Below are 22,541 nucleotides of genomic sequence, written 5' to 3'. Positions count from 1 at the left end.
TTTATACACGTGGATTATACATGTGTGTATATATACACATACATATACTTAAACATATGTACATATTTACCTATATGCACATATCTATTTCAATACCATTCTGAATCTCTCCAAGTTACTTCCAAAAAAAGCTTTAAGTCTAACAATATTTAATACTTTCTTAATAATAAGATTATTTGGCACAAGGATTGAAAAAAAAAAATGAGTAGCCCAAAGTTTTAAAAGGTAGTATATTAATAGAAAATTGGTTGCCACTGAAAAGACAGTATGTTACAGTTCCCAAGAGGAGACAGCACAACCTGCCATAGGATGTGGGACATATGGGTCAGTCAGGAGACAAAAGCAGGGGGAGAAACTGTGGGCAAGGTCCTTTACTGTGGTTTCCACCAGAAGGAACAGGCAAGGCAGGGTAAACAGGCTTAGAATTGGCTAGTTTGGATAACTTTAGAAGACTGTGGGGCATAGAGGCAGTCCCTAAGTGTTTGGTACCTAGCCCTGGGGGGTGATTAGAGCAGGTGGTCTAAAGTATGAGAACTTAATATAGGAGGTGGGTAGGATGCAGGCTCTGGATTGGTTGGTGTGTGTTTTGAAAAGCGCATTTGCAGGAGAATTATTTACTGTCTTTAGGAATTGGTTAACCCCAGAAGAGGTAGTCCTTTCAAAGTCAGCAGACCTCAGAAGTCAAAGCATCATAATACATAAAATAAAAGGGTTAATATACTCAATCAAGCCAAGTAATAAAGGAGTCTTATTTCCATCGGCTATTTACTGAACATACACTATATACCAGCATTGTTATATATTCCAGATGTAAAAATGACCATGTAATAGAATATAAGACTATAAAATGTTAAACATACACACATAGTAATTTAGAAGAGCAAAGGTAAACATAATGATGTAATAACACTTTACACCTATTCAGTGCTCTGGCACTTAAAATACATTGTCGCACATATTACTCCATTTAATCCTCAGAAAAACCCTGTCTAGGTGTTTATTACTGAGGCTTGTGAAAGCTAGAGGAGATTCCCACATCACAGACAGTAATTAAAAGAACAGGGAATTGAACCCATGTCTCATTCTTGTCCTTTCCTATTTTCACCAACACCACAATGTCACCTTCATTTTAAGTTAAATCTATATAATTATCATGTAGAAACAAACAGCTATTCCTAACCACTGAGGATTGACTGCTCAATGTTCTTTAATAAGAATGGGCTAATATTACACTAAAAAACATGTAGGATTCTTAATAATTAATGAAATACAAATTCTTTACTAAGACTACTTGCCAGTGGTACTGGAAAGCACAATTTTCTTTTTTAAAAAATTTCTGTATAGTAGTAGTGAGCTAGACCTCAACTAAATTTTCTAAGACATTACTTCCAAACCAGCTCTTTTATTTCTCAGTAATCATGGGTAATTAAATATTTGTTAAAGTGTTTCAATAAATTTAGATTAACCTACAAAATGAAATCTAAGCAAATACTGTATTTTAAATTCCTATATTTTATTGTTAATTTAAAAAATTCTTCATAGGAGGTCATTCTGTACATGCATCCTTTGACTTTCACGCAATCCTATTATTTAGAGAAGTACTTTTTTCCAGGCCAGGCACAGTGGTTCACGCCTGTAATCCCAGCACTTTGGGAGGCCGAAGAGGGAAGATCACTTGAAGTCAGGAATTCGAGATCAGCCTAGCCAAGATGGTGAAACCCCACCTCTACTAAAAATACAAAAATTAGCCAGATGTGGTAGCACATGCCTGCAGTCCCAGCTACTTGGGAGGCTGAGACACGAGAATCGCTTGAACCTGGGAGGTGGAGGTTGCAGTGAGCTGAGATCATGCCAATGCATTCCAGTCTGGATCACACAGCGAGACTCTGTCTCAAAAGAAGTACTTTCTTTCTAAGATAGCAGCTAGAATCCAACATTAAACTCTATGTGTGCCAGTAGTTGTGAGGCTGAAAATGGTATTCTCCCTGCCATAACACTCCAGTAGAAAATTCAACAGGTCCAGCAAATAGTTTCCACTGTTCTATTGAGACCTCTTAGACTATAAATCAGCTATGATATTCTTCAACTTCTAGAATATTAGAAAGTTGTCTCCTTTGAAACCGAAATACAAAGATCCATCTAACTCTTCTACTTCTAAATTCCTAGATTTTACACTACTGTTCCTGGGGCACACTGACCAGAAGTCTAAGTCATAAGGTGCTAAGGTGATAAAATGGTTAGGTAGGTTAGGATGGTTACCAAAAGTGAGATCTCAAGAAGGCAGTAAGGACTATGGTAAAATCTTTGGTATAAAGTACTGGGTTTTGGAAAGGTTAGGAGGTAATATTAAACAGGAGAGCTCTATATTACAGGGTTATACTGCTTGTAAGCTAGAGACGCTCAGGCCTAAGCAATCACACTCTGTGGCTTTAAAGGGCAGCTGGTTTCTAACTAGGCATCTTCAAGGTCTGTATCCGCTGGCAAGGGCATTTTGAATAGTCACATGAGGTCCCAGATGGCAATCTACATGCCCAAGGGTTTAGGGGCCTGGCCCCCATCTTTGCTGTTGCTGAAGGCTGGACACGTGGCTCGTCACAAGGGTGCTAGTGAATGAATCATATTCTAAAACATTCTGTGAATCCTAAAAATGACTTAAACCTAGAGACTAAACTTCTTTAATGGAGAATAGCATCAGACTCAATATTAGACTTGGCTTCAAGAATCTGTCAAAACATTTTTTGGGGCCGGGCGCGGTGGCTCAAGCCTGTAATCCCAGCACTTTGGGAGGCCGAGACGGGCGGATCACGAGGTCAGGAGATCGAGACCCTCCTGGCTAATACAGTGAAACCCCGTCTCTACTAAAAATACAAAAACTAGCCGGGCGAGGTGGCGGGCGCCTGTAGTCCCAGCTACTCGGAGGCTGAGGCAGGAGAATGGCGTAAACCCGGGAGGCGGAGCTTGCAGTGAGCTGAGATCCGGCCACTGCACTCCAGCCTGGGCGACAGAGCGAGACTCCGCCTCAAAAAAAAAAAAAAAAAAAAAAAAAAAAAAAAAACATTTTTTGGAACCCAGGCTTGGGGGAAAAAAAAGAATTTGTTGAAACACACAAACCCTTATACGAACATGCTCCATTCACAGTTTAAAAATAAATCAATTTGATTTTAAAACTAGCAATATTAGTAAATAGTATTTTCCCATTGGCTCACTGAAATAAAATTAAGCTAAATTTAGTATCTATGTATTTGTGCTTTATAGAATTCTAACACTAAATGAAAGTTCATATAGAATTCTAACACTAAATGAAAGTACGTATAGAATTCTAACAATAAATGAAAGTACCTCAACTATTTAATTTTACCAAACACACTACACACACATACATTCACTGTACAAAAGAAAAAAATCAAGACCTCCATTCCCAAAGGTTACAAAATTGTTTAATGGCAGAGGCAAACTGCTACCTAGCACAGAGCTCTTTTTTTAAGTAGGTCATAGTTACACTCTGCTCATCACAAACCACTTATAGAATAAAACATGTTTGCCTTCCAGTTTGAAAATTATACATAGCTACCCTACCAGTTCAGACAGCTGCCAAATAATCATTTTTAAAGTGCTGAAGACTGTGTAAGTACTTTGATTTCAACAATCAAGTTTTCTTTGTGGCTTAGGGTAAGGATAGGAGTATGAAGAAGTAGGCTAATTTTTAGAAATATCTCCAAATGGGCTGGTATTCTTCATTATAGGGAAGGTGTGGGAGAACAAGGAAGGTGATGAATAGGTATAGAATATTAAGTTTTTCCTGAATGTGTTTATCATGAGTAAACATATACACTAAGTGTGCACAAACACACACACATATATATGTACCTACATACGTATGTGCACATACACACACACACACACAAAGATACACAAAATGAACTCAATCATATGTTTTGGAAATATGGACTAAATTAACTATTTTTGTGTACTGTGAATGTACTCTGATGTATCAAACTCTTGCAAAATGTAAATTGGTCTTCAATTATCTTTGGTAGCTTGTTACTAAAAAAAGAGAAAATCCTTTTAAAACTTTTCAGGGAAACCATGATTTCCTTGGCCTCAAGGATTTGTGATGAACCAGCAGAAACAGTTTTGAAGCCACACAAACTCTGGGTTCTTTTCTCAATACTCCTCATGTATCAATCCTGTAACCTTAGGCAAATTATTTAAACTTTCTAAGCCTTGATTTTCTCATCTACTAAAAACAGCAATAATCTAAGATCAAGATAAAACACAACTCACCCAGAATGAAGTATAGTCTCCATGAATAAAGAATATGTCTGTTTTGTTTCCCCAGCACCCAGAACAATATGCGATGTATACAATGGCAGATACTAAATATTATTTATCCAGCAAAAAACAATAAACTTGCAGGACCAACCCTGTCAACTAAGCCAATGCTACATAAAAATTACATGCAGGATTAGCTAAAGAACATAAATTCTACACATATACTAATTCTTAGGGTCTCTGGGTTTTCTTAATGTTACTTCCTTCAGAAAATGGGCATAAATTCCTATTTAATGACATGTCACATCCTCATCAAGAAGCAAGTAATGAAATGTAAGCCTTACAAAGTATATTCTTACTGGGGTTTTACAACAATTAATCAAAATGAGATATAAGACTCCCTCTTTTGGCCCTTTTCTTCAAAAAATAAAAGAAAGGAAAAAAAGAATGGAGACTCTTATTTGGCTTATATTCTTAGAATCTGTGTTTTGTTTTTAACTGATTCAAAATTAGTTTGTGATACACAAATATTTAGTCAGGAAGATGTTATTACTAGCCTCAAATTCCCAATCAACACAGTCCATCAAAGTAATAAAAACTTTCTTTTTCTAATTCCCTTTGTCGCATATGTACCCCAAACCCCCAAAAGAACACAAAGAGTGAAGCAGTCAGCTAAAGATCTAGGAATCCGTTCCTTATTGAGTATATCACAGTAATTACAATAAGATACTTAAAGTAGTGGTGGTTAGCTGTAAAGGGAGATTATAGTCCTATTCACCTGGACTTGTTTTACAAAGAATTTGTACTTACTAGCACCCTAACTTACTGGCTATGTGATCTTGGCCAAGTAAATTAACCTCTGACAGCCTTCGTTTCCTGTTCTATAATTTGAGGTCACCACCACCACCTTCTTCATAGGATTGCGAAAAATAAACAAGTTAATACATACAAAGTGCTTAAACAGTGGCATATAAGAGACAAACAATAAACTGAGTCCATAAATGATCACAGAAAACAAACACTACAGTATACAGAGTACACAGTTTAGGGCAGTAAGTGGTAATAGTACAAGTATGTTTAGTCTCTGGTTCCATCACTCACTATGTGGCCATGAGCAAATTATTTAACCTCTATAGGCCTCAGTTTTTATACGTGAAAGGAGAGATGTCAGCAATACTTACCTTGCAGTGTATTCTGAAGATTAAATGAGTTAATAGATCAAGTGCTGCGTACATTATCTGGTATACTATAAACATGCAGTAAAGGTCAGCCAAAATATAAAACAAACATAAGGTTCAAAGAAGTACCCTTTTACTTCTTGCTTCATTCATTAAAGAAAACTGCGTAATTTCTCTCCCCGCTGGAATATTATGGACGCAGGAGTTCAGTCCCATATTATTCAATCACCTAAGGAACACATCAAGTCGCACAATACAGACGGTAAGTATTTACTTGCTGACTGAATTCATGGATGCGACCTGCCAGTAGGGAGTACAGGTAACAGATGAAAGTCTATCAAGGGGATATTAAAACTATTTACCTGCCCTATAATTAGAATCAGTAAAGGCAGTGACATCCTACAAATAAGAACAACAGGTGAGAGAAATTCTGAAAATAAAAATATAATATGCTTTAACTTTAAAAACCTACACTAACAAAATCAGAAATAATCAAAGTTTGCTTCAACAAGCATGTTATCATAGTTTGTAGCATTTATGACAAATATCGTCAAATGTTTGTCTCAACCTGGTTCATATGTAGATTTAAATATTTGGAAAAACCTGCAGAATTCACAAACCCCTTTAAGCCTTTCTTTCTCTTATATAAATTCAGTTAGTATTTGTCATCATATTCACCTAGTCTCTCTTCCTCTTCCCTCTTCTCCTTCAACTCCCTGGCATAGATATCCTCAACTAGACTGGAAAAAGGATTTTCCACCCCTTCCCCAGCCCCACACCAGGCACAGATACCCACTTACCACAGCACAGATCACTATCTCGTTCCTATACTCCTGTGCAAAAGCAGCTCCGCTTCTGTGAACAAAAAGCTATGGTGACTTGACTCATTATTTACAGAACTGTACTAAACCCCTTCTGACTGGCCACATTATGAGGCATCTACATAATAATATCAGAGGGACAGAATCAACCTGGAAATTTTACACACCTTCAATTTCTTCTCAAAGTTCCCCTAACTGGTAAGATTCTCACCTTCAACTGTCTACAAAAACATATGAAGCAATCAGATTTAAATTCCCTTTATTTCACTTTACTCATCACTTTTCCTTTTATGATCACAAACTCTCTCACTCCTTTAATATATATCTTGAGTCTACTCCAAGGATCTGTCCATCCCATTCTCCTATGAAATCAAAGTTCTCCACCTGTGTCCTTTCTTCTGGTTCAGTATCAGAATGTCAGATATTGAGCAATGCTCATCAAGGTGTGAGAAAAAAATAAAATTATAAATTCAAACACATATTTACACATATGACACAGACTCTACTTACATGAGGCTTACAATTCAACTTTTATATGAATACTCCTTGAGCTAAGTCTGAATTTTGTAATATTTAAAAAATACTAATTGAGCTGGGTATGGTGGCTCACACCTGTAATCCCAGCACTTTGGGAGGCTGAGGTGGGTGGATCACCTGAGGTCAGGAGTTAGAGAACAGCCTGGCCAACCTGGTGAAACCCCGTCTCTACTAAAAATAGAAAAATTAGCTGGGCATGATGGCCTCAGGAGGCTGAGGCAGGAGAATCACTTGAATCTGGGAGACAGAGGCTGCAGTGAGCCAAGATCCTGCCATTGCACTCTACCCTTGGCGACAGAGTAAGACTCCGTCTCAAAAACAAAACAAAACAAAAAATTAACTGAATTTCAAATTGCATGTCAAATCCAACATAACCTGAATTGGCCCTTCTCTTCCTTCTGACATGATAAACTTTTCAGTCATACTTTAAGCCTCAGCTCAGTTACCACCCTTTCCATGAAAACATTCCCAGAACCCTACAAGCAGAACTAGTTCTTCCTTCCTCTGGGCTTCTGTAACATTTCATTAATAGCTTTTATAAACCAAACACCACAAAGTAATTTAATTAGTTATATATACATATATACATGATATACAGATATACAGATATCTATCATATACCATTGAGTCTAAGATGCAAGTGCTCATAAGAAAGAAAAAAGTTCTGCTAATTAAACTACAACATGCCTTTGATTACAAGGTGTGTTTTAATTTCAAAGATTTAAAATGGGCCCGGGCGTGGTGGCTTACGCCTGTAATCGCAGCACTTAGGAAGGCCGAGGTGGGTGGATCACCTGAGGTCAGGAGTTCAAGACCAGCCTGGCCAACATGGCGAAACGCCCTCTCTACTAAAAATACAAAAATTGGCTGGGCGTGGTGGCAGATGCCCATAATCCCAGCTACTCGTGAGGCTGGGAGGGAGGAGAATTACTTGAACCCGGGTGGCAGAGGCTGCAGTGAGCCGAGATCGTAGCACTGCACTCCACCCTGGGTGATAGAACAAGACTCCATCTTAAAAAAAAAATATATATATATATATATGTATATAAACATATATGTAAAATAAAATAAAAATAAAATGTAAAAAGCATGTCCTAGAAGCAGAGAAATACACTGTGTCTCCCACAACAGATAATATATCGTATGAGAGCAGAAAACATGTCTCACTTAATCTTTAGTTTCTCAATGCCCATTACCATGCTTGATACAGAGTAGGGGAAAACAACAAACCAACCTTATGTTTTTACCCAATCCCTTACCATTTATTTCATGTCACCAGTGTGGGTCCTAGAGAAGTTCCATAAGCTGTTTTTTATATTTAGTAACCATTTACTTCACTGCCACAGCCTTTCTAGGGACCACTGTGAATTCCTAACTAAATTACTCCAACAACATCCTTTTATCTGAGCTCCTGATTTCTAACTTTCTACACTTTTATCTACAAAGAAACACTCTAGTATCATCTGCATTGCAAATATTTTTACTCAATACCTCCAATCCACTAGATTCAAGTTTTTTAAAATTTATTTTTTATTATTATTTTGGCAGAATCTCTTCTTCAAACAAAATGTTAGGAAATGGTTCAACAAACACGCTTCTGCAGCTGATGCAGGAGTGGCAGGCTGTTTGGTTGGCAAACCCTGAGCTACTCTGCGAGACCACTAAGCCTCTAGGAAGCACACAGAAGAGAACCCATCATTCTCTGTGTTAGTTATAAGCTTCCACATGATAGCTTTACACTTTTCCAATCTTTGGTCCCCATCAAGCTCATTCCGAGTTAAGCAACTTGACTCAAGCCATCTTCACTCTTCACCTGTCACCCCCAAAGTCTCAAATGTCTACTTTCCAAACCAATCTTTAAGGCCTATTTCAAGTTCTATCTCCACCAGAAAAAGCCCTTGTTTACTTCCCACTAACCTCACTGACTTCTGAGCTCTCACACTTGTTTTCCATGCCTCAAAACCCAGTACTTAAGTATAAACTCTCATATGTAGCTGCAGCTGCCATATAATGGTTTCATGTATGTAAGTCTTTCTCCTGAACATAAGCATCATTTTAAGACAGGTTTAGTTAGTATCTTCAGAACCTAACAAGGGTTAATCAGACAGCAGACATTTAGTTCTTACTATACTAAAATATACCACCTGTTTTGTTGTTGTTGTTGTTATTTTGAGACAGGGTCTCGTTCTGTTGCCCAGGCTGAAGTGCAGTGGCACGATAGTTCACTAAAACCTTCGACTTCCAGGCTCAAGCAATTCTCCCACCTCGGTCTCCCAGAGTAGCTGGGACTACAGGCACGCAACACTATGCCCAGCTAATTTTTGTATGTTTAGTAGAGAGAGGTTTCACCACGTTTCCCAGGCTGGTTTCAGACTCCTGAGCTCAAGTGATCTGCCTGCCTCAAACTCCCAAAGTGCTGGGATTACAGGTATGAATCACCATGCCTAGCCACACCACTTCTTTTCCACCTGTAAATACACCTCTCTCCATACACCTCACCTCACCCTTGCTTGCACTTTACGAAAGCTTTCTGACATTCCTCTTACACAAATTTCTCGTTTACCTCTGACATATAACTCAAGCTAACATCCATACCTAAAATATCTCATTCTCCCACTTTACTACTTCACATTCTTCCAGTGGGTGTCACTATGTAGAGATGTCACCGGGTTACCACCTCCTGCATACAGTTTTCTTTACATTATTCAAAGACTTTTCTTACATATCTTATCTAATCTTTGAGACTCTATGAGGTAAAGAAGGTAGGAACTAATATCACTATTTTGCAAATGAAAAAAAAAGGAATGGAACTACAATTATGATGTTTGCCCGGAGTGGTACAACTAACTGGTGGAGGCGGGGAGCACCCAAGCGAAAATGTTGAGTTTTAATTCTTAGTGTTGTGCTCTATGAAGCCTCTGCACTAATAATAAATCTACTATAAGAACCATACCTCTGATCAAGCACAGATATTTCTTACCTCCTTAACTTTATTATCATCCCTCAGGAAAAGAGAAGCTTCATATATTTGAATTATCACTTTTTCTATTCGAAAGATTCTTGAGTCTTAAACATTTTACATGCACATAGACATATTTTTAAGACACAAGGTCTCACTCTCTCACCCAGACTGGAGTGCAGTGACGATCACAGGTTACTACAACCTTGAACAGAACTCTTGAGTTCAAGCAATCCTCCCGCCTCAGTCACTTGAGTGGCTGGGACTACAAACATGGGCCACCACACCTAGCTGATTTTTTACTTTTTCCTTTTTTCATAGAGGTACACTCTTACTATGTTGCTCAGGCTGGTCTCAAGCTCCTGGGCTCACGTGATCCTCCTCCCTCAGCCTTCCAAAGTGCTGAGATTACAGGATGAGCCACTGCACTAAGCCTCAAACATTTTCAAAAAACACCTTTGTACCAGATATTCTGAGCCAAAAAAAAAGGGGGGACTACTGCAGCAGGACTGTTCATGGAAAAAAAAAAGAAAGAAAGAAAAGAAAGGAGGGTGTGAGGGGAGTAGAGAATGTGAAATTACTTAATGGGTACAATGTACATTACTGCAGTGATGTACATACTAAAAGCCCTGCCTTCACCACTATACAACATATCAGTGTAACAAAATTGTACTTGTACCTCACAAATTTATACAAATAAAAGATCAGCATAAATACCTAAAAAATAAATTAATTAAAAAGCATGCTGGATTTTACTTACTCCATAGGGAACATTGACAAATTTAAAGCTGTGAGTGCTTCCCAGAATTTGGGCTCTTTTAGGATCCTAGATTTTCCAACTATTTTCTAATTCCACTCAAGAAAAAGTAATCACATTGTTCACACTAAAGTGATAGTATCAGAAACACAACTATGGTTAAAGAGCTGGAACAGTCCCCCCAATCAGAGTGGGGAATATGTTCCAAGACCCCCACTGGATCCCTGAAACCATGGATCAAACCCTATACATATTGTTGTTTCATACATACATACATATATACACAACTGTGATAAAGTTTAATTTATACATTATACAAAGTATGAGATAACAACTTCTCTTTGGCATATATTTGGCTTATCTTAGATATATCCAAATTGCCAGCATTACTACTTTTGCACTTTGAGGTCATAAATATGTAAAGTAAAAATACTTGAACACACTGTGATATCACAGCAGTTGAGAAGGCTACTAAGTGACTCGTTAGCAGATACAGAGGGTATAACTGGACAAAGAGAAGATTCCCATTCACCCTGGACAGACTGAGATTTCACCACACTACTCAGAAAGGCATGCAATTTAAAACTTGCAAATTGTTTTCTTCTAGAATATTCCATTTAATATTCTTGGACCATGGTTGACCACAGGTAACAGAAACCACGGATAAGAGGAGGCTACTATACCGAGATAAAATATCCTAACTACAAATTCAGTGTCAGAACTAAAGCATGTGTTTAAAATACTAATGTGTTGGTGTTCACCAAATAAAGGAACAAATGACATAGAAAAATGACACCTAAGCACATAGTAAATTTAAGAATGAACAGAAATATATTAATTTATGAAAGTGCTACATTTATTGCTTAATAGAATTCACCCTAATTATACAGCCTCTATAAGAAAAATGGTAAATATCACCCTAAATCTCCCTCACAAAAATCCCTAAATACTTAATCATGTAAGTTTAAGACTTACAGAGACCTCTGACCATGTACTGGATGGGAGTACCCAGAACAAAATAAAATATACACTCTAATTTCACGGATCTTAAATTTTAGAATTAGAATAAGACTCAGAGTTTATAGTTCAATCAAGTTTTCTATATGGTACAAGAAATTCTTTTGCAGTCTACAGAATCTCTGACAGATGAACATCCAATCTTCAATGAATGATCACTACTTAATGAAACAAACCATTCCACTGTTGTGTAACTCTAGTCTGTCTTTGTGTGTGCATATACATATGTTTTTCCAGGGCCAAACAAAATTACAGAACTATGTCAGAAAAAAAAAAAAAAAAAGCCCTTCATACATCTAAAGACAGCTATCACAATTTCTTGTTTTCTTTTAAATATAAAACTCTGTTCTTTGATTATTGCTAGTATGAAATGTTTTCCACATTCTTCATTCTGGGAATCCTTCTTCATACATTTGTGAGTCTGTCAATGTCCCATTTAAAATGTGCCACCCGGTACTGCGCACAATATTGCAGAAGTGTCTGACAAGCACAAGGTACAGAAGAAACTTTATTCTACTCTCAGTTCATTTTAAGCCAATAAATTCCAAATCATTTTCACAAGTCCTCCTGCCAAGCCAGGTTTTTTACCTTGTAGGTATATAATTCACTCCGTCTTAAGTAGAGGATCTTACCTGTTAATTATATCTTACTAATTCTGGCCCACCATTTCAGCCTGTTAAGATCACTCTGAATCTCAGTTCTATCATATTAGCATCATCTACCAGCTCTGTCTCATATTTGAATTCAGTAAATTCAGCCATCCTTCAACCTGGTATCTGAAAAAAAAATGCCACACTACATCAAAATTAGAACCCCATGCCATAGTGTGAGACCTCTTACGGAGGTGAATAATCAATTACCACTTTTCATACAATTGTGCAACCAGCTGTGAGCCTTCAAAGAGGCCACAACTATCAATACTAAAATCAAGATAAATTATGTTAACATTATTTCCTTTGGATACTCATCTGGAAACCCTAAAGAAAGAAGATATGAACCTAGTTTCTTAGTGAACCCATACTGGCTCCCAGTGATTCCTCAGTTCTTTTTTAAAATGCTCAAGAGCCAACTACTCAATAATTCATTCAAGGACTTTGCTAAGGATGGTTATCAAGCTCATTTGTCTGAAGTTAAGAATATTTTTAAAAATTGAGGTGTTATTCATGTGAAATTTTCTGGTACTTTTTAACCACGCAGCATAAATTTTAAGTTACTGATACTAGCCTGAAACTGAATCTGAAAGTTCCTTCTGACCCTAGGATAACATCCATTTTTATTGTCTTGACTTCCAAAAAGCAAACCCAGAAATGCAGTAGAAAGACAACTGGAGGAGAGGTCAAGATTCTAGCCCTCACTTTGCCATCAAATATAAGAGGGTCATTTAACCTTTCTGGGCTTCAATTTCTTCATTTCTAAAATAGGGCTAAGGAAAGAGGGTGGGAGAAAGAGGCTCATTTATTTTTAAGTTACCTTAGTAACTACAATTTCATTAAGCCCTCATCTCACCACATACTTAAATAAGCAATTTGTGGTTCAACAGGTTTCCTTTGCCATAATTTCCTTATTCACTAGGTAGCAAAATGACAAGCATTATGAACATCCAATCTTAACTCAACATCCAACCTTAACTCAAACCCACATCAGAAAAGTACAGAAGAGCACATATATGTATATAGTCTGATATTAGGCCAGGTTCCCCCATTACTATCAATCCTTACTGTGTCACCCCCAAGTACTTAATGTAGCAATGCAGAACCTTCGACCCATATTTCTGCTTTCACTTCAAACAGTAAAAACACAAAATGCCTTTATAAATAGACTCTACCAGCAGTATCAAAAGGTTACAACTGCTAAGCCATAATCTCCAAGATTCTTTCCACCTACAATTCTATCATTTTGTAAGTCTTGTTATTTCAACAAGATCTATGTGTAGCACCATTCCCTATCTTCTCTCTTGATTAAGCAAATTGAGAGCTGTGAGTGCTTTCATGCCTGCCCCAATATTCTCAACCTGCTTTCATGCCTGCCCCAATATTCCATATTACTCATTATATATTCCCTGATTCAGAATTTGAAAAGCAGGTGATTAAAACTCTATTTTCAGTCAGACACGGTGCCTCATGCCTGTAATCCCAGCACTCTGAGAGGCTGAAGTGGGGAGATCACCTGAGGTCAGGAGTTCGAGACCAGTCTGGCCAACATGGCAAAACCCCATCTCTACTAAAATTAGCCAGATGTGGTAACATGTGCCTGTAGTCCCTGCTACTTGGACAGCTGAGGCCGGAGAACTGCTTGAACCCAGAAGGTGGAGGTTGCAGTGAATAGATATCGTGCCACTGCACTCCAGCCTGGGCGACAGAATGAGACTCCATCTCAAATACAAACAAACAAACAAACAAACAACTCTATTTTCCTTTGCTACTCTATCCTGAAATACTTCTAAAAAAAAAATGCCCTTTTAAAAAATTAACATGGCTCTACATTGAGTACTTTTCATCTTCTATGAAAAAATCATTTAATAGGTAAAGCCAGCTTGGTAGTTCAGAACCTAAGTCATTTGTATTGAGTATAAGATTTAAGTTTCTAATAATGAATTCCAATCTACAACAAACAGTATTAGAAAATTTTAAAGAAATAAGATGACTTGAGTAAATCTGACTCCTCTGGAAAAAGAGGAGCCAAACACAGGAGTACATGAGTATGTATATATACAGATGCCCATTAGGGAAATCCAAATTAATAAAACATACATGGCAAAGGAAAACCATATTTGTATTAAACGTCAAACCAATTTTCCACCTTTAGTAAAAGCTCTGGAAAAAAAGATCAGTGTAAGAAGTTAATTCTACTAGATTAAATTCAGTTTTAAAATTAAATATAAATTTTAATTATTTTCTTTGTTACCTATTTTTACCAATAATGAAGCATTAGTCCTCCATTTCTGGTTTCATACTATATCCCCAGGTTTCATATTTTAATTCCCTGGAGAAGTAAAGAAATTAGGTAAGAGAATCAAGTTATTGAAGGGTCAGCAGTATCTTATCATTAAGTCTGAACTTCCTCTGTGGGAGAACCAGCATAAAACTGATAAGTTCCACTAAAATTGACAAAGAAATAATAGTTCATCAATTAAAAGGCTTACAGTATGAGCTCTGTTACTACATATGATGATTACTGCCAAAAATAAGTCACACTGTGGGCCACTCCAAGTTAATTACAGATTTAGATATCAATTGTTCCTACAAGCTCTAAATTCTTTAACTAAGGAAATGTAACACCTGAAATTCACTTTATTTAGGGCTCTTTGACTACTAGAAAACACTGTGAAAACAGGTAGTTCACTCTCCTCACTTAGTTAAAATAAAGGAGCTTAAGCCAGAGGTACAATTAGCTGTCTTTGAGCTTAAAGTAAGGTTTCTGCTTTTCCTTTGAAGTCAAACTCAGCATGTTCTCACTTAAAGTGGGAGCTAAAAAAAAAAAAAAAGATTACACAAGGGCATACAGGTGGAATAACAGACACTGGGGACTACAAAAGGTGGGGGGTGGGTGAAGGTGGAAAAAATACTTATCGGGTACAAGATTCACTATTTCGGTGATGGGTACACTAAAATCCCAGAGTTCACCACTATGCAATATATCCATGTAACACAACTGCACTTGTACCTCCAAATCTATTTTTTTTAAAGTAAAAGTAAAAAAATTTTAAGTCAAATTCAGAATCCCAATAACGAAACAAAAAGAATGCAGAGCATACACATATTTAGTTCCTACTACAATTCTAACTAATGCTCAGCATGAAGGTCAGGATTTACAGCTGAGACCAAAGCACAGAAACACATTATACTGGACACATTATTAATGGGAAAAGGATCCCCCTAGGTTGTCACTAACATTCTCATTTCATAAAACTAAGTATGAAGCTCCCCAGCTTCAAGTACTGATTTCATCAGATATACTTTGTATGATTTCACTTTTTTTCTGTCCATATCATCCAGACTTCCCCTAACCTCTCGAAGAGTAAAATGAGAATGGTAGATGGTGGAGAGTTTTAGCTCATTGTCCTTGAGCTAGCAATAACATCTGTCAAAGCCACTATTTTTTTCAAGACTTGTCATAAAAATTTAGAGCAAAATTTTCCCCACAGATTAAACAATACCATTCTCCTGGGGAACACAATGAACCGACCAAGAAAGTGCTTACAGATGAATGGGGACATGAAGTAAAAGATCTGAATTTTCAGGGCTCATTTATAAAAGGGCGATATGGGTATGCATTACTCCTTCTCCCCTTTGTCAAGACAGTAAAGTTCCCGGTGTTCCACTCTTAGTGTCTTTTTTCTTTTTTCTTTTTATTTTTGAGACAGAGTTTCGTTCTTGTTGCCCAGGCTGGAGTGCAATGGCGTGATCTAGGCTCACTGCAACCTCCACCTCCTGGGTTCAACTGATTCTCCTGTCTCAGCCTCCCGAGTAGCTGGGACTACAGGCATGTGCCACCACGCCCGGCTAATTTTGTATTTTCAGTAGAGACAGGGTTTCTCCATGTTGGTCAGACTGGTCTCGAACTCCCGACCTCAGGTGATCCGCCTGCCTTGGCGTCCCAAAGTGCCAGGATTAAAGATGTGAGCCATCACACCTGGCCCACTCTTAGTGTCTTAAAAATGCAAAGTCAAAAGAAATCAATGAAAACAAAGTTGTTTCATTCGCTTCATTAAAACCATTCCAAGGCATTGCTCCTAATTACAAACTGCTATTTTCTTCATCATCTTTTATACCTTCGTTCAAAGAGCATTGTCCAGCACCTACTATGCTAGGCAATGGGGTAAAATCTGCAAACAGCTAGGCCTAGATTAACTGTATTGACTTGTAGACATCAAGCAAGGTACATTTCTGGTCTTTGTCAGACTGCTGTCTTCTTTAAATGAGCATATTTATTAGAACATAAACAACATCGACAAAATTTTAAATCTTTGGTTTCAGGGGGGAAAAAATCCAACTATATAGAGTTCAAATTTCCTCCCATACTTAAACAGAACCACCCAAATCATGTAAATCCTTTAAGTGAAAAAATTATCCCTGAAAATGAAGGAATAACCACACCTATTGGCAGTGTTCAGCATACAGTAGCCGTCTCAATATACACTTGTAAAATAAAAACTAAAAAGTTGTAGTTGCCACCGAAATCCATTCTCTGAAGCACAAATGAACTAGCTCAACACCCCCACCTGCTTCCATATTCTGTCTTCTGGTTCACTGCTGATGACCAGACACTTGATTCTCAAACTTCAGTGAGTTTGTTTGTTTGAGACAGGGTCTCACTGCAGCTTGGATGCCCTGGGCACAAGCGATCCTCCTATTTCAGCCTCCCAAGAAGCTGAGACCACAGGTGTGCCACCATACCCAGCTAATTTTTGTTTAATTTTTTGTAGAGACGTGGTCTCCCTATGTTGCCCAGGTTGGTCTTGGACTAGTGGGCTCAAGCAATCCTCCCACTCTGGCCTCCCAAAGTGCTGGGATTACAGGGATGAGCCACCACAGCCAGCCACTTCAATGAGTTTTAGAATCACCTGGAAAGTTTGTTTGAAAGGCAAATCCCTTGATCCCCACAATTCAAAACTTATACTACCAAAAACTGGATCCTGTGTTTATTATAATGCACCATTCAAGTTAATCTAAGTTTGGGTGGCCAAAACATTTGTTTACTCTCACAATGGCTAAGGGAAAACCTCTGGATTGCAAAAGATAACAACCAGAAAGCAGAAAAATTGATTACTTCTAACCTAAATTATAAGTTACTCAATTCTCTTAATCACAACTCACTAACTAATGTTTAATAAGCAAGATGAAATGGAAGTGAAGTAACTTCTGCTTTGACAATGCAAACTGTCATTCAACCCACCAAAAACAGTTTTCTGAAATACTGTAATTATTGTCAAAGTTTTTAGCAAAGAAATAGAAACAAAGCAAGTTAAGGATTGTAATCCAGAGAAACACTTATGTAATTATGCTGTAATAGTTTTAGGAGAAAAAGTACTACAATCAAAACACTAACTAGATGACTGTGCTTGCCAATATAGGGGCCACTAGCCACATGTGGCTACTTAAATTAAAATTAAATAAAATTTAAAATTCAGTTCCTCAGTTGCCCCAGACACATTTAACTGCTTAACAGCCACATGTAGCCTGTGGCTAACATTTTAGATAGGGCACATAAACATTTCCAATATCACAGAAAGTTCTGCTGGATAGCGCTGGCCTAGAAGCAGTGGTATCTGGATAAAAAACATAATCTCGGTTCTCCTGAATCAGATGGCTTTATCTGGCAATTTACAATTTTACATATATATGTCCACCTTAGGTACTAACCATAAAAGAACACCCTAGTGTAATTTTTCTGCAACTTGTGTCAAGAAAGATGATTCAAAAGTGATAAACTTATTTATCTCAGATTATTAAAATAGAAATATTTAACTAACAAGTTCTGGAAGTATCAAAGGCACTAAAACATAATGAGGTTTTCATCAAATCAGAATCAATGAAAAGGGTTTAATTACTAAAAAACAAAAGTTATTAGGTACAACAAGACTGGTCCAAAAAAGATTAAAACTACTTCCAAGTACTTTAGAAGTATCTATTTATATGCATAACAAATAACAACTGCTTTTACAATTGGCTTAAAAATAACTTTACCACAATTCAAATTAGTCACATTTTACTGTCAACATTTTTCATTGCTTTCCACCAACCTTATATTAAACATCTACAAATCACACAATGACCATAAGATGTAATTAAATATAATTCTATAAATGAAGGATTATTCATTCAAATCCTGATATTAGCATAAAAGTAGACATAAAAGTTAACCAAACAATTTACAACTTAAAATTATCTCTCAACTGTATCAGAATCTAGTTTAAAACAGTCCAGTGTAATAAAACACAAAAGCATGGGTGACAAGATGCTGAAGCTTGAGAAATAACTTCCATGAAAAAAAAGCCTTATCACACCACAGAATTAAAAGTTCAACAGACTCACAATTATATATGCCAACTCAGTTTAAAATTACTTTCCCTCAAAGAGATAAATATCATTTTGACTAGGCTTCTTTCTGAAGAGTTCGAATGCATTCAAATAAGACCTCTAAATTACAGAAGACAATTATGTTTCTAATCAGAAAGCTTTGTCCCATAAAATAATACTTTTAAAAAAACTAACAAATTTAACACATTATAAAATCTACAAAAGTGAACTTGTCACACTGATTACTATAGAGCTATGTTTGTTAGTATAATATTCCTGTTTCTGGTTCCTTATGATTCTGGGTTTACTTCAGAGGTCTAAGTCAAACCTAAGAATTAGCAAAGAAAAGCAGTAATTGTTATGAAAAACTATTTAAAAGGTACTTAAAAAGATGTCATAACTTACCTGCAACACTAGTGATTGTAACAGGAACTCCCTGCACTTGAACACCTGCAGCACCCAGGTTGGCAACGCTCACTGTCTGAAGGTTAGGCACTGATGCAAGCTGGGCAGTATTCAAAGTTATTGGGGCACCAGCAACAGCCACCGGAGCAATCTGAGCAAGAGTTGTGCCACCGCTTGAAGACACTGGGGTGATGGTTAATTGTTGGGATAACCCAGCATTCTGAACTTGCAAATTTGAAAGACTCTGAATATTCTGAACCTGTACAGTTTGCCAACTGATTTGCCCTGAAGGTGTTAAAGTTGGAGCCCTGATAAGCACCTGAGTCGGATTTACTGCTTGAAGTTGAACATTCTGTAAAGGCTGCTGCTGGATGGTCTGAATTGTCTGCCCTGACTGGAGTTGAAATGACTGTGGTGGAATAGCCTGAATGATCTGTTGCTGAGGCTGTTGGATCTGGATCTGTTGTAAGATAGGTTGGCCTACAATTTGCACCTGCTGAAGAGAATTTGATTGATCCTGTGCATTCTGCATTCCATTAGGCTGAAGCTGACTGGAGCTCTGGGCTTCAGACTCAGTAGCAGCAGGTGTTTGAGATTCTTCAATGGTGCGTTCAGAACTACTGGCTGATGTGCTTGCATACTGGCCCGTATCTGCTGAGCTCACTAATGTGTCACTGCTTGTCAAAGATGTTGAAGCAGTAGTTGTGCAGGTAGTGGAGGAGGAGGGAGATTCCGGCATAGTACTGGCAGAAGTAGTGGTGTTGGTGGGTGTGGAAACTAATTGATTCCCATTGGAAGTCCCACTATCAGCAGTAGTAGCAGGCTGGCCAACCTGCCCAGTCCCTCCTCCGGCAGCCACGTTGTTTATCACTGGCAAAGCTAGAGTCACTCCTCCAATGTTAATTGGTAGGGTTGTTACAACTTGAGCCTGAGTACCAGGAAGAGTCTGTAACTGCAGTGGTATTGAAACACCAGGTCTAATTTGGACTGGAACTGTCTGATTTGCCAGGTTTTGAGCAAGAATATTCCCAGAAGCTGTCCTATTAGCAGCTGTAAGTATAGCTTGATTGTTACCTGCAGAAATGAGCTGAATTTGACCCTGCAAATCCTGTAGAGATGAACTACTAGTTGGATTGATTTGAATTTGTTGACCTTCCACTGTCTGAAGTTGTGGAATTACTTGGTACTGTACACTACCACTTGGATTTTGTACTTGTATGACTTGAAATTGACCAGGGGTGGAAGAATTACCTGATTTAGTTTTTGTAGGAGATGCACTCCCGTTATTACTGCTGGAAGAACTAGACGAACTAGAAGCTGGTTGAGAAACGTTATTCTCTTTTGAAGCAGGAGGAGTGGAGGCAACAAGTTGCCAAGCATTTCCAGCAAGTTGCGTTGTTACCAGTTCTAGCTGTTGTGGTTGATTCTGAAGTTGCACCAATCCTTGACTTGGATCTATAATAATTTGTTGTTGTCCAGTTGCTTGATTTTCACCAGGAGTCCCTATTTTGCTGCAAGTAGCTGCCAGTAAAGCCAGAGGAGAGGGCTGAGAGTCCTACCCAAAATGGGATGGTAAAGGAGAGGGGGGAAAAAAAAGTGGGCGGATTTAGTGGAGGCCAGTAGTTGCCAGGGGGTTACTTATTTTGACAGCTCTACATAACAGAATTTAGCTCGACATAACAGAATTTAGGAAGCAGCAGAAATCAAAAAGAAATACAAACAAAAGTAGATAAGAACTATATGAATAAGGAAGCAAGTCCTATAATATCAAGTTTAAATAAAAGGAAATTTCTTTAAAACTTTGTAAAGTGTTATGTTCCTAAACTCAAAATGCCCTTGGGAACACACACACCCTTTTCTTATAGTCTGAATTCCTGATGTAATTTTAAACAGCGTTATACCCTCAAAGAGATGAAATCTTGATGAATTTACAATTTAAGTTCCACACTCTCAGGAAGATGCTTTGAGTGGATAAACATTTTTATTGTTACTTCTGGGCATTTAAAGGGCATAACTCCCTCTCTCTCCTAATGTGTCGTGATGAATTTTTTTTATTTGCTTGCTTTTACCTGGGAGCCTGAGGTTTTGGGTTTTTTATTGTTATTCTCTGGCTCAGAGGTTTTCCCTCCTTCTGTAGCCATCGCCGCTGCCGCTGCCGCCTCCTCCTCCTCCTCCTTCTTCTGATCTGCAACAAACCCCCCCACCACACACACACACGACAACAGGTTATTAGGATTATTATTACTCGTCTTCTCCCTCTTCTCTTCTCCCCCCTCCCCCCGAACATTAATCTCCATAAACCCGCGATCCACGCACACCGGCAGGGGGTGGGGGAGAAGGAGGGAAGGGAGGAGGGGGATATCACAAAACGTGGTTTGAAACCCGACCCATCGGCTCCAGAGCAACACCCAGAAGGAGGTTGTTCTCTCTCAGACATTAAGACAAAACACAACCCTCCTTCCCTCCCCCTGATTCCCTCCCGCCCTCTCCTCCTCCCCTTAAAGCATCTCAGCGGCCCCGGGGGAGGGGGAAGAACCGAGCAGGGTCTGGGGAGGGAGGGAGAGAGGGAGGCGGCGAAGGAGACTGAGGGGGGTGGAGAATACGTACCGCTCATCCCGCATTAACAGGACAAACCCTCAGACGGAGACACTGGGATAGAGGTGGGTGGGGGTGGGGGCGAGGCGGGAGGAGAGGCCGGTCCCGCCCGCCCGCGGTGGCTCGGAGGAGGCTGTAGCTGGCACAGGCTCTGCCTCTTTTTCCGCGAATGGCCGCCGCTGGGCTGTGGCGTAGCAGCTCCTCTCTCCGCCCGAGCCCGGCTGACTCGCCCTTGATTGACAGCGGCGGCGCACGGCGCGGGCGGCGGCGCGGGTCGGGGGCGGGGCCAGGGCGGTGCGAGCCCGGCCGACTCCCCACCCCCCTCGGCCTCTCTCCGCCGGAGCCTCCGACTCTCCACCCCTTCCCCCAGCGGATTGGCCGCCGACCTGCCGGGGGCCGGGGCGCTGGGGCCGCCTCCTCTCCACCCCCTTTCTCGGGGTTATTCTTTTAGCAGCTCTTCTCTTCCTCCCCGGCTCCTCCGGGGCTCTTTCTCTCGGCGTTCTAGCTCAGGAGCGCTGTCGGTAGGCCCTCCATACAGCCAAACTTGTTGTCTCAGGATATCCCGCCCCCTACTCATTTCCCAGTGCCCTCCACTCAAAACCCCGCTCCAGGAATCCCTCCAGTTGCCACTAAAGAAAAAAGTAGGGCCCTTGCCCCAGGCAAGCGAGAGGGGCGGACGTGGGCGCGTGCAGACCACCGACAGATCGGCGCGCCGAGTGAACTGCCCGCTGCCCCCGCGTAGGGAGCATGGCTTTCCTGAGGCGCATCCGGACCCGGGCGCCCTTTTTCCCTGGCTCGGTCTCCATTGGCTGAGCCCACGGTGACGCGCGCTGAGTGGTGGGAGAAAGGGGGCTGGGGTACTGCCGCGAAGGCTCTCGGTACTCGTAGTTTCCGGCGGCCGCGGTGCCTTCTTCGAGGCACCGCCTCTCTCCCGCCCCCGACCGAGGCCTGGCTGCGGAGCGGAAAGCTGCCCGAGGGGGC

General features: G+C 39.4%; 1 protein-coding gene across 4 annotated transcripts in view; it reads right to left on the bottom strand.

Moving 5' to 3' along the window:
- The window catches only part of SP4 (Sp4 transcription factor), an 85,190-nt gene extending 62,887 nt beyond the window's left edge, over positions 1-22,303 (bottom strand). Inside the window, exons 1-3 of one of the 4 annotated variants that reach the window (XM_033192177.1) lie at positions 21,573-22,303; positions 21,035-21,150; positions 18,966-20,520 (exon numbers count right to left, since the gene is read on the bottom strand). In XM_033192177.1, coding sequence (XP_033048068.1) covers positions 18,966-20,520; positions 21,035-21,150; positions 21,573-21,579 — 1,678 coding nt within the window. In that variant the 5' untranslated portion in view covers positions 21,580-22,303. The remainder of the gene's footprint in view (positions 1-18,965; positions 20,521-21,034; positions 21,151-21,572) is intronic. The other 3 variants (XM_033192178.1, XM_033192179.1, XM_033192180.1) reach the window with 3 other exon arrangements.
- Positions 22,304-22,541: the final 238 nt, after the last annotated feature.

Source organism: Trachypithecus francoisi, unplaced genomic scaffold (genome assembly GCF_009764315.1).
Source record: "Trachypithecus francoisi isolate TF-2019V2 unplaced genomic scaffold, Tfra_2.0 Lachesis_group4, whole genome shotgun sequence".
Classification (NCBI taxonomy): Eukaryota; Metazoa; Chordata; class Mammalia; order Primates; family Cercopithecidae; genus Trachypithecus; species Trachypithecus francoisi.
Note: the sequence above shows the minus strand (reverse complement) of the source record. Positions and strands in the feature narration are given on the sequence as shown.